This window comes from Sander lucioperca, chromosome 13, assembly GCF_008315115.2.
Source record: "Sander lucioperca isolate FBNREF2018 chromosome 13, SLUC_FBN_1.2, whole genome shotgun sequence".
Classification (NCBI taxonomy): Eukaryota; Metazoa; Chordata; class Actinopteri; order Perciformes; family Percidae; genus Sander; species Sander lucioperca.
In genome coordinates, this window is record NC_050185.1 from 32,622,424 (window position 1) to 32,637,646 (window position 15,223).

At 40.4% G+C, this 15,223-nt stretch overlaps 1 protein-coding gene across 4 annotated transcripts in view; it reads left to right on the forward strand.

Moving 5' to 3' along the window:
- The first annotated feature begins 1,068 nt into the window (after nucleotides 1-1,068).
- LOC116055900 (rho guanine nucleotide exchange factor 12-like) overlaps nucleotides 1,069-15,223 on the forward strand; it is a 47,116-nt gene continuing 32,961 nt past the window's right edge. For 3 of the 4 annotated variants that reach the window (XM_031307946.2, XM_031307947.2, XM_031307948.2), the window contains exons 1-2: nucleotides 1,070-1,785; nucleotides 14,442-14,533. In XM_031307946.2, the coding sequence (XP_031163806.1) occupies nucleotides 1,754-1,785; nucleotides 14,442-14,533 (124 nt within the window). In that variant the 5' untranslated portion in view covers nucleotides 1,070-1,753. Of the gene's footprint in view, nucleotides 1,786-14,441; nucleotides 14,534-15,223 lie in introns of all 4 variants that reach the window. The other variant, XM_031307949.2, reaches the window with a different exon arrangement.

Consider the following 15,223-nt stretch of genomic DNA (forward strand, 5'->3'; position numbering starts at 1 on the left):
TACACTGTGTGCTGGTTGATGTTCTCTTCAGAATTAATTTTTTTTATTTTTTTTTTTATTTTAAGTCACGAGTCTGTTCATCCTGTGTTGCTTCTGAATAAATAATACAAACCTGAATCTTAAATACAGTCTTTATTTTATCAAGTAGTCTCATTGAGGGTCAAGATTTGCAAAAGAAACAGCAGAGAGAAGTTATTCCCATAACAGAGAGAAGATGCACACAAGCACTAGGCCTACATAACAGCATTAGTCTCCTTTATAATGTGTCTTCATTGTTCCCATATGAATCAAATCTACAGACCTTTTTCTGAGACAGACATCTCAACTTGTTATAGCAAAGTTTAGGAACTTTCGCTATAGTTGTAGGGAATGTCTGCATATATATATGATTATTTAAAGGTAATCTGTTGCCTGTGTATGTCCAGCTGCACATCTAAATATTTAATTGTGAGCAGTGGTGGAAGAAGTATTCAGATCCTTTACTTGAGTAAAGGTAGTAATACCACACTGTAGAAATACTCTGTTACAAGCATTACAATTTCACTTAAGTAAAAGTACAAAAGTACTCATTATGCAGAATGATCCATTTCAGAATCAAATATATTTTATTATTTAATTAATTAAGAAAAATGTGATTGATTAATGTGTAAGCATCACTAATGTGCAGCTGGTAAAGGGGGAGCTTATCTTAACTACTTTATATAGTGCGGTAGCTTAATATAACCTTTAAAATACATCATCATTTATTAGTGTATTTATATTTTGTCTCTGCAAATTAACTGTCAAAATAGATGAAGCGGAGTAAAAAGTAGGCCACATTATTTCCCTCTAAGTTCAAGTGGAGTAGAAAAAATGAAAAAAAAATAAAATGAAAACACTAGTAAAAGTAAAGTACAATTACCTCAAAATTGTACTTGAGTGAATGTACTTATTACTCACCGCCACTTTTTAATTGTGAAAAGTCGAATAAAACTACATCATCACTATTAAATCTGACAGTTTAGCGAAGTACGAGGAGCTCCTGAACGCAACAGGATGGAAGGTGGGTTTTTCTCCTCTTTTTGAGTCTTTTGGGGAGGGGGGACAAAGCATTTCCTTTTTTCCATTTTACATCAACTGTGGAGCAAAAACCCAGACTGTCGTACACATTTAGTGAGGATTAAAGTGAACCGAGGAGGATGCTACAGAAACTCACCGCGGTGGACTCTGGACGTTCATTTTGGATTTAGCAGCCAAAGTTTGACGTAATTCTTCCCAGGATAATCAGGAATAGGCTAGAGTGTCATCGTGGAAGTATTTCTTAAGGAAAAATAGAGATATCCTCAACTTGGACTTGGAGGTAATCTGAGAAAGTTAGACAAACATTTAAAGCAAGTTGTGTGCAGTAGGCTAGTTGACGGTTTTTCAGATGTCTCTGCTGATGCCGACAGCGGCTGTCCAATGAAACACATTCACACCCCAAAGAAAAAAAGTACCACTTTTCTTTATTTCTTGCAACTCTGTGGATTTTTAGGATACATATATGACTATAACTTCATTCGTCGTTCCCCACTGGGATTTTTCAACCAACACTCCCATTAGAATAACGGGATTTTTAAACTGTATTCTGGGAATAACGACTCTTCGACGTTTCTGGATATGGACGGACACCAAGGAGACAAAATAAAGGAGCCAATCTAATAAATACGATTCAGACTTTATCATAAACATGCTATTTGGGTGAAGTCGTCGGAAACTCGTAAGGGAAGCCCCAATGAGTGGCACACAGTCAACACTCACTGACAGGTAGGCTAAATGCTGTTTTTATCTTTCTTTTTTCCTTTTCGTCGTTGCTGTTTAAACAGCATATACGATTTATCAAGTTGAAATGGTTTTCTGAATCGGTTTAGGAATGAAAATCCATCACGCCAAACTCCATTTTAAAAAAACTCAATTTAAGGTTATCTTACTCGTTGGCAAACATGCATAACTAGTGGAACAAAATTTTACCATTTAGTTCGGTATTTTGGTAAATTCGGCAATAAAATGAATAAACAAAAAAGCCCCACGTTTCTAAGTTGTTTTTGACTTTACATCGAATTGTGGTGGTAGAGGATGGCCAATGGGATCGGTAGGGAATATCATTTAAAAGTTGAGTTTTAGTCTCTAAAGGGGCTTGGTTTACTGGATGCACGCCGAACTGGATACAAGCCTTTGATAATACATGTGAGCTTTTAAATGATCGTTTAACTTCCATGTCTAATCTGGGGAAACTCAGGGGAAGTTAAAATACACAGATTTCTCAACGGAGACTGGGGTCTCGGTATTCCCCCCCCCCCCCTTTCCCCACTTGATGACAAGCTCCCCTTCCCAGCCAACAGGGGGCATTTTCCTGGAGCGATTCATTCTTTACTTGTGGCCCCTAAAAGGTTACCTTATATTAGAGGTTCCTGCACATTTTCTGTTCATAACCTCCAGAGCAAGTTCACCCCAGTCTGAGACAATTTCTTTATTGTCTGGCTTGACTGAAGGTAGACTGATTGGAACATTTCTGTGTAATATTCTCACAGAGGGTCCTATGGGGGTCAGCAGACTCTTTCCATATGTGTCGCAGTCACATTAGTTATCTGTGATTGTCAACAGGGTTAATCCACGAGTCTCACTGACAGCAAGTCTTTGCAACAGGCTGCAGCGTTGTACAGTTAAAAACTCACATTAACCTGTATAGGTCAATACAAATTGATTGTATGATCATATGACTTGCCCTTTATTGATCACATTAAAAACAGGCAGATGTAAGGAACATTTATTTTGTGCCATTTTACGCCTGGTTTTTGGCAGAGAAATAAGTCCTGCAGCTCCGGAGTTTGTTGGTACCAACTTGAAACGTTTTTGTAAGAACCATATGAGGTGAATTGTTTTCGAAACATTAATGGTTGACTTTGAGCTTTTCAGATTCCACCCCACATAAGTCACTTGTGTATTTTTACACTCAATAATCAGGAGTTTCCTCTGAGGAAATGCCGAAACAAAGGCACACATGACTGCCTCAGAAAGTCAAACAAAGTCATTTGATTTCTTGACCTCAAGCCTGCAGAGAAGACTGAGCTGTTCGTCTGCTTTGCTGCGTTTTTAACAAGACTGGGCCTCATTTTTTGTAGTTTTGATTCTCTGTTATGTTTCCATCACAAATTCCACATAAAGACCATATACAGTTAAAACTGACTGTGGAAGTGGAAAGCATGACACACACCAAAGGACGGACTTAAAGGGAAAGTCTACCCTGAAATGGATTTCACAGATATAGCTGCAGTATTGTGCAGCTCAGGTTAGATTTGCTAGATTTATTATGACATGATAAGATGATATGCTTAAATGACTATTGCATTTTTATGCGAGGGAAAATAAGCATTTAAAGGTATAATATGTAACTTCTCTGCATGTCTAAAAACAACTAGACCCATGTTAACCATTTCATTGAGTTTTGTACTTATCATTACATTATCCCAAATGTTTCCAACAATGTTCAAACCCAGAGAAATCTGCCATTTCATTCAAGGGCATGGTCTGTTATATTTGGTCCCTGTCACATATTGATGGCATTATATCCTCTTTGCACATGCGTCAAGCATTGTGGTTGTCTGCCGGAAGCTGTAATGTAAATGTATCCAGTTTTAAGCCACATTTGTCGAAAAGGTGGAGAAGATGATCTCAAGCCAGCAAGACTATCTCTGTGGCTATCTGATGACTACGAGTCGCTCATCAGGATAGGGAAATGGACTCAGCAGTCTCCTGCTGACTCTGCTAGTCTGGCTGGTAAGGTTTTCAAATGTAAACATCAGAGGAAACACAGAGGAAAAGGTGAAGATGGCTATCAGCTACAAACCTATGGCTACGATCTCGACTACGTGGACAAGCAAGACCACCGAGGGGCACCGAGGCAAGCGTGGAGGAATTAAACACTGACCGCGTCTTCTCTGCTGGGCATCCCGCTAGCCAGTGTGCAACGGTGAGCTGGGTGGCCTCCGCGCCTGCGTTGGTTTCCAGCGGGATGTCGAAGCTGTGGTGTCCTTACGCCCAGACTGATCTCATGAAGTGGCGTATGTATGACACGCCAATTCGTATGCCATTATTGCCGTGTTATGAAGACGCACACTCGCTTTTTAGCGTGTTTATCAACGCTGTTTGGCCTCCATTGACTTGCATTACCTTGCGATTGCGTGTGAATTGACGCCATAGCGAGTAGTATGAAAGGGCAAAAATCTGCGTAGGGAGGTTGGTCGGGGTGGAGGATGGGTAAAACACAGGACTTTCACCCAGGAGAGTGGGGATCGTGTCCCGCGTGTGATATTTTCTTTCTACATTTGTTGTTTTCCTAAACCCAACCCAGTTCTTTTCCTAATCCCAACTGGTTCTTCTGTTCCTAAACCCAACCCTTGTGTGACGTTTCCTAAAACCAACCGTAGCCTTGCGATAACACGTAGCCTCGCGATAACACGCCACGTGGCTTTAGAAAGTGGCGTGTATGTTTACACTGTGATGTTGCAGACTGCCGTCCGCTGTATACAGCGTAGACATACACGCAGATAGCTCAAAATGCTTACAGATAACACGGAACTTGGCTTTAGGAAAGTGGCGTGTATGTTTACGTGAAGTCATGATGTCATGTTGTTACGCTGATATTTGGCTGGATCCTGGAGTGCCGGTGCCATTCAACCCTGGTGACTCTATTTCTGTGTGCCGATCAGAGGGCCACATTCTGCTTTATGATGAATCATGCTCAAGTTGAAGGAGTTGATGGGATTACATTCCACTGGAATTGAACCTCGTACTTAGTGTTGCTATCACCAGACCAAGCTCAATCTTTTAAGATTGAACATTAGTCTGGGGAGTCTGCTCTGTATTTTTTACTGCACAAGAGGAGTGATCAAAGGGCATAGTTCAAATGACTCTGTACGCAATTGGATAGTCCTTCAACCAATCAGACCAACGATCCGGGTGCGTAGCAGCGACAGCAGCATCAACGGGTTTCTCTTAATACATCCATGGTTGCTGCCATGGAGTGTTGCGCTTCAGTGGCCGCCATGTTGAATGTAAACAAAAAGCTGCTTGGTCGCTTCTCTATCGTCATCGTGTTAAACCCGCCAATAGCGGTGGATAAGCCAGTTTGTGATTGGTTCCCGCAAATTTGTAACGGAAGCAGGATAGATAAACGTACAGGTTTCCAGCCTGAGCTGCAGGGCGCAAATCATATCGCCGGCAGATCGGGCTGGGTTTACCCAGTCTACCTCATACTATTTCATGTGACAAAAAATGTTAGATTGATTGCTGCCACCTTAGTTTTTCATACTGGTGTTATAAGGGGCATCCCTCCTGTAATGAAAGCACAGCGCATACTGAGCATCTGTACATCAAAGCTTTGCTCTTACATGACGTCACGTGATTAACACTTCGTGGATTTTGAAGGTTGTTACTGAAGCTCAGTGGTGGAAGAAGTACTCACATCTTTTACTTAAGTATCTGTAAAAATACTCTAAACATAAACAGCAAAATGTACTTAAAGTACTAAAATCATTACTAATGCTTTAACATGTAAGCAGCATTTCAATGTTACATCTGGTTGGATAGTTTAATCACACACACAGTGTTATATTTTATACATTGATCACACATTTTGTTTGTAAAATCTTAATCTGTAAAGTAACTCCATCTGCCAAATACATTTAGTAGAATAAAAAGTATGATGTTTCTCTCTGAAATATAGTGGAGTAAAAGTAAAAATATTACTTAAGAACAGTACCTACTTGTCACTTTACACTGTTGCTGACTCCTGTACTACTAAAAAAAAAGGGGTTCAGTTGCCTGGCAACATTTGTACCAACTCCAGCAGTGGTTAGGTCACTTCTTGGACATTGTTCAAGGGTTTCTCAGTGAGAAGAATTCAGTTTGAGCGGCCTGCGAGGTTTCTCCTAACATTTGTGATATTTTACTGTCTGGATGTGAAAACCCCCAGCATGGGACATGTTCTCCTGTCTGCCTAGCTTCGAGGGATGGACTAAAACCACTGTAGATCACTGTGTAGGGCTTGATGGGCTCACAGTACTTTTACTAGTAGAAGTGACTTAAGGCACAGCACCGTTTCCTGGAGGTTGGCTAGAAGCAATTGGCTTTTAGGCCTTTTAAAGGAAAACTACAGTTTATTGAACTTAGGTTTTATTTTCGTAGCTCTGGCCAATGCTTTTTTCATTTCTGTACTGTCCAAAGTAATTGCTGAGATCTGTGAACACAGCAACATTGCTAATAAATAACACAACCTGTCCAACAGGGCAACAAACACAATCAGCAAAAAGTAAAAAGATTAAACAAACCGTCTATTATCCATCATAGTTTATATACACACTCTAATGTTGTAGTTGTGTGATCGCATGGTTTTCCTGTGCAACTATAGGAATAAGTAGCATGACCTTTTCAGGAGAGGTCTGTTTGTTTATAACTTTTCTGATCGTGTTTCCTTGTGGACATGTTTTTAGGGATGTCCCGCTTTCTAAGATCTCAGCGATTTACTTTTACAATTTTTGCAGGAACCTTCCCCCGGAACGAGGAACCTTCTGAGGAACTCGTTGTGTTTTGACCGCACGGACAAGGGTCTAAATTTAGTTCAAGGGACATTTTCTGAGGCCTTTTTACCCCCTCCCCAAAAGTCCCTGATCGGAGGGTATTACTTTCTGAGGCTATGTTTAGACGGAAACGATCTGAAGAGAAAACGCAAAAGTGGCGTTGCGTTATGACTTTTTATTCTGCGTCTAGACGAGCGTTTTGGGGGGGAAATCTGCGTGCATATGGTGACACAAAAGTGTGTGAAATTCGATGTAGTATGCACACCAGGCGGCTAGGTGGTAGTGTGAAGCACTGCCACACAACACCACCAAGTCCGCGCACCTGCGTAGAACCTTCCTTCTACTTCTCTCCCTAGTAGCGCAAAACCAAAACATGGCGAAGTGAACAACAAAAGCTGACAGTTTTGTCTGGACAGACGAGGAGGTGGTACAACAGGGCGTGGACTGGGAGCCCTGCCAGTCAAAATATATAGACCTATGCACCGAATTTCTTCAGCAGTATCCTGTACCTGGAGGGAAGTCATATCCACACGAGAAAGACGCTATCTGTAAAAGTCAGATATCATCAAAGCTGAAAGCCATCCGGACCAAGTATAGGCAGGCTGTGGATACCCAATGGCGGAGTGGCCCTGGGCGAGTAATCACTCTATATTTTGATTTATGTAACAAAATATGGGATTGATCGCCAGCCACCACAACAATAGAGGCTGCAGACTTCGTTTTTACCCTTTTAGATGGTAACGCGACGGTGGAGCGTTTTTAAGATTTCCACTCTGGAGGGTGGTTTCACTTTTTTGTGTTTTTAATTCCCAAAAACGCCATCGCCGTCTAATCGAAAGGCACATCTGATAAAATATTTTTACGTTTTTACTAGTGCTGTCAGTTAAACGCGTTATTAACGGCGTTAACGCAAACCCATTTTAACGGCGTCAATTTTTTTAGCGCGAGATTAACGTTTTTTTTTGGCATAGCAAACTTTGTAGTTTTTTTCACATGCTGTTGCAACAACTAGTAACGTTACAAAAACAACAACACCACACCGGATCTAGCTAGACCGGAAACAAAACAACAGGCACGCCGCACACACTTGTTTGGGCTTACGAGCCGGCCAAAGAGTAGTAGGCTAACGTTACGTTTTGAGTGGATGGCGAGCGCGAGACACAGAAATGGATGTCAATAAGATTCTGAATGGAAAGTTTACTTTTAAAAAGTTGCCAAATGGTTCCATTGACAAGACCAAAGTGATCTGTGGGTTTTGTCGTTGTGAACTGAGCCATCATTGCAGCACATCCAGTCTGAAATACCACTTGATGGCCAAGCACACAGCTGATGTGAATTCTCCGCCCCCTCGTCAAAGCCAGGCGACAAAAGCACAAAGCAAGCCGATCCACTTTTCCATGTTGATAAGAGCATTAAAATGAGAAAGAATAATGGGACAAAAAGAAATCTAGGGACATTTAGAATAGATAAAAATGTGTGATTAATTGTGAGTTAACTATGGCATTAATGCGATTAATCGTTTGACAGCACTAGTTTTTACCCACGAGCGTTCTCGTGTAAACAGGGCCTGAATGTACAGGAACCTTCGGGGTCGGGTTTGCAGGGATGATTGTCGCTGATTGGTCAAACACACACAGCACGGCTGCTTCAACTTCCAACTGCTTCATTCATAAAACAAGGAAGTACTCACATTACGCCTAATGACCAATTTAGGACAAGGGGAGAACATTTCTCTTTGTTTGATAACATCAAAAGCTTTGCTGTCGGTTTCGAGAGAGAAAGAGAGAGATTTTTTTCCTCATGTGGCATATTTGGTAAAACGAGCACCTGGTGACTATAGACACATTCCACTGCTTGAACTTCACCCACTGGGCTTTCTTTCCCTTGCAAAATGAGCTGCTGCTGTAGTAAATTAGGAGCTAAATACATGCAGATGCAAATGCATGTAAATTTGGCCCACAGAGGTCTTGTAGTGAAATCAGGAGGATGTGGGATGCAGCCAGGATGAGGCTTTTTAGAGTGTGACTATTCAGAACCGGTATTAACGCTTTCCCCCCTCGATGTGGTCAAACGAGACGACATGTACTGTATGATTTGTGTAAACTGGCCACCTTAAAGTTGTACGTGTTCTAAATAATGCCTGTTCTCCCTATTGTTGGGCGTAGACTAGTTTCTTTCATCTGTCCTCTTCAGTTTAATACGACTAAAACTGCCAGATCATGTTTTTTATTTGTTTGTTTTATGACACAGAGTTCAGCCAAGTGTAAAGGCGATGCTTAGATCGAGGGTGTGTGATCAATCTGAATGCCAGCAGGCCGTGGACCAGCTCTTTTGCTCTTTGTCACGCAGTTTTGCTGATCTGTGTGTTTTCCCGCCTGCCGACCTCTCCCTCTCCACCCTCTCCACTCTCCACCCTACCCCGGGCTCTGACGGGAAGTGGTGACATCACTGTTAAACAATGTCCGTCAGGCCCACCAGACCACTGGCCCTTCCTGACTGACACTGTCGCTGGAGACACATCATTGCAGGATGGCTACCAACCTGACAGCATGTACAGTACAATATAACACTCACATCATCTATTCTAAGTTTACTTTGAAGAATAATTTCATTACTTTATTTTATTTCCTCATTTCAGTATTGTTTTACTGTTAATGCCCATGGAGAGTGAACATCCTACCAACTGTATTGTTCAGAAGTTGGATGTTGCAGCCTGACGTTTGTTTTGCCTCTTCACCCAAAGTATGCACCCTCATTAAAAAGTAACTTGCCAGTCATATAAATAATAAAAACAATATATTATGATTTATTAATGCAGCAGTAAGCAAACAACTTGTAAGCCTGACATGCAGCATGACATCCCTGCAACTAAACATGCTGTCGGTCTCTAGCTCTTGATCTCGTCAACACATGTAAGTTGATCTTTAATAAATGAACAGCAGTATGGAGCTCATTAAATATCATATGGATAATGTATGAGAGGGAGAGCGTTACCATAGCAGCTGCAAAAGTTGAGAATGATGCCCAACCTTGAAATAGCATTAAAACACAATTCAAGTGTCTAAACATACTAACCACTGAATGGGATCTTGTGTGATATTTGTGCATGAACAAAACAATGTGTCTGTGGCTGGAATTGTTTTTTCTTTCTATATTGATTTAGATATTGTACAGTATATTCATCACTAAAGACAAACAAAGCTTTATCATGACAGATAACTAAAGAGCAGACAGGTCAAATAACATACGTTGTGCAGTAAGAAGTCTGTAATAATTACAGACTTTAAACTGTGTTTGAGGGGGTTGTTGTGAGGCTTTCTCCAGCAATTTCCCTTGGGATATATACATTTCTTATCTTATATTCTCTGTACACTGCCAGATAATAAATGTACAGTATTTACATTACATCATTCTTGGATAAGTCAGCCCACAAAAAAAGTGGATAAAGCCATCAAGATTTAAACTATGTGTTGTCAAGTTATCAACATAATCATGATTTATGAGCCTGAGGAGCTTATCAACACTTCATCTGGTCTGGGAACATTTTGGAAATGAATGGTGCATTCACATGATCCTCGGATGATCCCATTTCCTGAGTTGGGAAGTTAGTGATTTTGTTCCAGACTTGTTGCTGCCCCAGTGAATTATTAAAAAGTTTCTTACCATAACATTTACACACTTTTACTTTCCTCCGCCATGTTTCTGCGTAATATGACGTCAGCTCGGCAAGTCGTGTACCAACATTTTTGCCGATGTTCTGAGTTGTTGTTCCTTCTTGAAGGGGCATTCACGGGAATTTTCTCAGTCGGAACAACTTTTTTAGATTATTCCGACACCACATGAATGCAACATAAAGCTTTATTCATATTACAAACTGTTCTGTATGCCAGTGCTGTAATCCTAATCAGTCTTGTGTGAGTAAGGATTTTCATACATAGACTCTATCGTACCAACAGTCTTAAATGTTTTACGGGCTACTTGATTAGATCATTCCTGGGAGTTCACAAGCTTATATTAAATTTGGATGTTTGTGGTGATACAGCGGTGGGAGTCGAGTGATGTCAGATGCAAATGTGCAGCGATTCATTAATGGGACAGACATACAAAAAAAATCCTTCTTGAAAGCTCCATTTAGTCTGGTGAATTAATCCTATAGCTAATATTGTGTGTATCTAAAACCTGATATATCTTTTTTCTCTGTGCCATAGAGCTCCGTTGTTGTCCACAAACTATTAAAAACACCGTAACGAGACACACTGTTGCACTGGGTGACAAGTTCCTTCATTACCATGAACACACACACACAGTTTATTTTGACTCTATCCCACATACACCGTTCCACTGCCACAAATACTCACTAGAGCACCAAATGTGGATTAATCCGCCACTGAAAATAGTCCCCAACAAATACTGTATTGTCTCTTGTTTGAGTACTATTTGCTAAAAAACGACAAAGAAAATGAATGTACTGTTTATATTCATGCCCTGTTTTGAAAGATTTACGTTTTCGGTAGGAACGGAAAGTCAGAAAGTATTAACAGACTGATTGTTGTTTTTGGTCCTTTCATTTGCTTGGGTTTGTTTACAACAAAATAAATATACAATATCAGCCTTATTCTTAAACCAATTATTTTTGTATCTTTAAAGATAAGTACATTAAGGTATGACTTGCAGAAAATGAAAGTTAAAAAGTGAATTAAGTAAAAGGAAAAGTGGTCGACAAATCAGTCTTCTCCTTTGCTCCTGTTTGTTGATTTATACAAACACATAATAAATGAATTTTGCATGGTTCTCATTAGGTTATTTGTCCAATTTATTCCATGAGTTACATGCTGGAGCCTTGCACTGCTGTTGCAATTATTTCTTACTTTTTAATAGTGTTGCATTAATTTAGCCTGTAGGCGAATCATCAATTAACTATTATTGAGGCATAAAACATGTTGTATTTCACTATATCTCGCTGCATTCATAATAAACATCGAGGTCTAGTGTATGTAGTGTGTGCTTTTAGTTTCTTCCTCAGTGGGCTTTTGTCTCCAGCCCTCTGGAGCTGAGTGCTTTGCCGTTATCATCCCAGAGGAATTGTCTGGTATTTTTGGCATTTGAGACACAAGTTGATTGCTGCATGTTTTTTTGTTTGTGTTACTTCTTTGGAAACTGTGCAGTGAGAAACTAAAGAAAGTCTGAACAAATCAGCCAGCAGACATGTATCCCAGCCGGGTGATGCTAGACAATAAGTAAATTAATGATTCCCTTTTATCGTGGTGCCAGTAAATGTTTCACATGGACATATGAAATGTTTTCCTTTTGTAATTGTTGATTGGTGAACTACTGAACCTTTGGTGCTGCAATGGCAGTGGGTAAAGGCAAATAATAAAACAGCTAGAACAGTCTGGTAAGTTCAGAAAATTACATAATTTTACTGTAATGCAGCCTTTAAAACCAGGATAAGACAACACTTACGCCGTATCAGGATATTACGATATCCAAAATTTAAGACAATATCTAGCCTCATATATCGATGTAGATATAATATCGATATATATTAGCCTTACTTAACATTGTACACTTGGTTTTAGGTGGCATTGCTTTGTAAATATCGAGGATCTCTCTTCCAACATGTGAAGAAATCCAAAGCTTAACAGGCCTGCTGTGCCTACAGTTAATGTTACTAAGATATGATTTGACTATTTGTGCACAGGGAAGGGGTTTAGGAACCAGTCAATTATAAACATCTCTCTCCTTGCACCCCTAAACCATGCTTTCAGGTGTCTCGGTACAGTACGTTTTGAATAAACTGCTTCATGAATGTGCTTTTAAATAAAGCTGAAGCTGAAAGCTGAATTCCTTCCTCTTATCAACCAGTATGTACTTAGCTGCTTGCCACCCCCTGAGCAGGATGCAATCTGTCATTGTCTCGCCATGTCTTATCAACTGCTAATCTCCAACCACAGCATGGAGGCTCCCCTAAGTGGGCCTTCCAATCTCACAGAAAAAGAGGTTACCATCATAATACTCTCTCCTATTCAACACAATGTCCCCCATTTTTAGTTTGTACCCGTGACAATTTGGTTGTGTCTAGGAGAGTAGGATCAGTTTCTTCTACTTAGTCTAGTTCATTTTACACATATTCTTGGTTTTTGTGTCCTATTTGTCTGAATTTGATATCCCAGGATTTCATTTATCTCATCTTTTCTCTGCACCATGAGGTTAGTTTAGACATGGTTGTTCACACACTCTGGGAGCTACATGTAAGTTGAAATTTCCTCAGCCCTAGTCGTCTATCTTTCCTCAAAGACACATGTGTGCCTCCTCCTTCCCGTCTCTCTCCTCCTTTTCTTTCCCAGCCTTCTCACACATTCAGGAAACTGGAGCCGAGCCAAGAACCCCAGTCTCCGTTTCCGGGAATCTGTCCCACAAAGCCACAGTATAGTAAGTTGGCTCTGACGTGGGAGCCATTGTTAAAAGCCCAGGGCCCCCATTGTCCATGGGAGGAACAGCAGCACAAACAAAACCCCCTCTTGCGGAACGAGTAGGAGGAGGTGTAGAGGGGGGCAAGAACAGGGGAACCTCTGCTATTAATATATAGTGGTCCCACAAGGGGTATGCATATTAAACAAATACCAAAAGAGAGGCCTGTTGGGGTCTTTATTGTCATTTAATTCAAAATTAGATATTAACTTTATCTTTTCACTTTGATAGTATGAACATGATTGGAGAACATGACATTGTCTGAGGTAGGGTGTGAGTTTTCATGGTACGCTGTATGAGTGGCAAAGAAGGCTGTTGTCCATATGAGAAAAGATCTGAATACATGTCCAACTATGTGTGGAACGGACGGTATTAAAAGTAAATGAACTGTATGTTACACCCCCACCTCTTTGTTTATTTTTGGTTCATTGGCAGAGAGGTGAATCCAACTTCACTCAACTTCTCTCTGAGTCATGTCATCAACATATAAAGCAGGTTTATATTGTTACTCAGGTTTCTGATCGCCTGTTTAGTAGGGCTGCCACCTCCTAGTCGATTAGTCGACTAATCGGTCGTTTTGGTCTTAGTCGACTAAGATTTCTTTAGTTGATGAGTAATTTTTTATGCTTATTCATGCTTAATTACTCATTTCCAAGAAACTTATGAGCACATTTCTGGTAAACACAAGATTTAAAGTGGTGCTTTTGCAGGATTAATTGTGGAGAAACTCAGTTTTACAGATGGTTCATTAACTACATTTATATTGTGCTTTTCTAGTCTTAACCACCTCTCAAAGAGCACAGCTGTCGATTACATCAACTAATCGATTAATCGACAAAATCATATAAGTGTTAGTCGACTAAGAATTTCTTTAGTCGAGGACAACCCTACTGTTTAGACATATCTTTGACTCCTTAACATCCCAAACATCTTCCAGCTGCTTTTGAATAGTTACATGTGTACATTGAATGTAGACATTTTGGGAAATATGGTTATTCACTTGAGTTAGATGAGAAGATAGATACCACTCTCAGATCTGTCTGTTCAATATGAAGCTACAGGTGGCAGTCGGTTAGCTTAGCTTAGCGTATACTGGAAACAGGGAAACATCTAGTCGGCTTTGTCCAGAGGTATAAAAAAACGAAACGATCAAAAAACATTTTCTTTCATCTTTCAGAAATGTAAAAATGTAAATTCTTGTTGTCACCGGAGACTTCAGGAAGTCACTGTGCCCACCCAAGAAATGGACTAGCACAATAACCCCCTGTAAAAACACAATTTGCCTTTTTAAAACCCAGTTTTTGTATGGATTAAACAAACTATTTCTTTATTTATTTCATATGTGTGCTCTTACTTTGCTCTATGTCTCTCTAGGACCCCAAGCATTCTCAACAAAGACCCCACTGACAAGAAACCCAAGAATGAGAAATCCTCCGTCTCCCTCAAACATGAGTTTGACCCAACAGGTAAAGAGACACACAGATATAGTTCTGTCCTCTGATTTTGATGCTTGTGTTTTACATTTAGTTTAGTTTAGTTTTCTTTAATTTGCTGCTGCATTTCTTCTGTGAAGTACTTCCCTTGTTTGTGCTTAATGACGTTTCCTCGTTTCTTTTATTTTTTTTATTTGTTGATAACTTTCTAATCACAACCTCCACAACAGTAGCCTGACAAGCCAGACCCACATCAAGATGTTGGGTCTGGGAGCTCACCATTGGCAGGGCTCAATTCGAGGGGTGGGAAAAACGGTTGTCTTTCAAATTCCCTCTACACGCAATAGGATAACACTACAACTAAGCAGAGCAACGAAAAAGGTAGTGGATAGTTGATAGATTCAACTTTTGCCGTATCCGGTCGGCAAAACTCCGAACACATCTTCCTTTTTTAAGAATGACTTCAGTGCCGTTCTTTGTTCTTTTCTCAAAGAAAAGCTTAACTCTAAGTCTTCCAGAAGACCGCTGTTCCCAGCAGCAGCAGCCATAAGCCCGCCCACCGACTCTATACACGATGTGATTGGCCTGACTAGAGTTTGGTTTTTCCAGCTCACAAGCCAACGGAGAGTGCCTAGACCCCCCTGGCTGCAAATTACATTTGCTGCCGCTAGGGTGCCCTAGATTTCTAGGCTACCACAACAGCACTTTGCAATCAAAATGCAT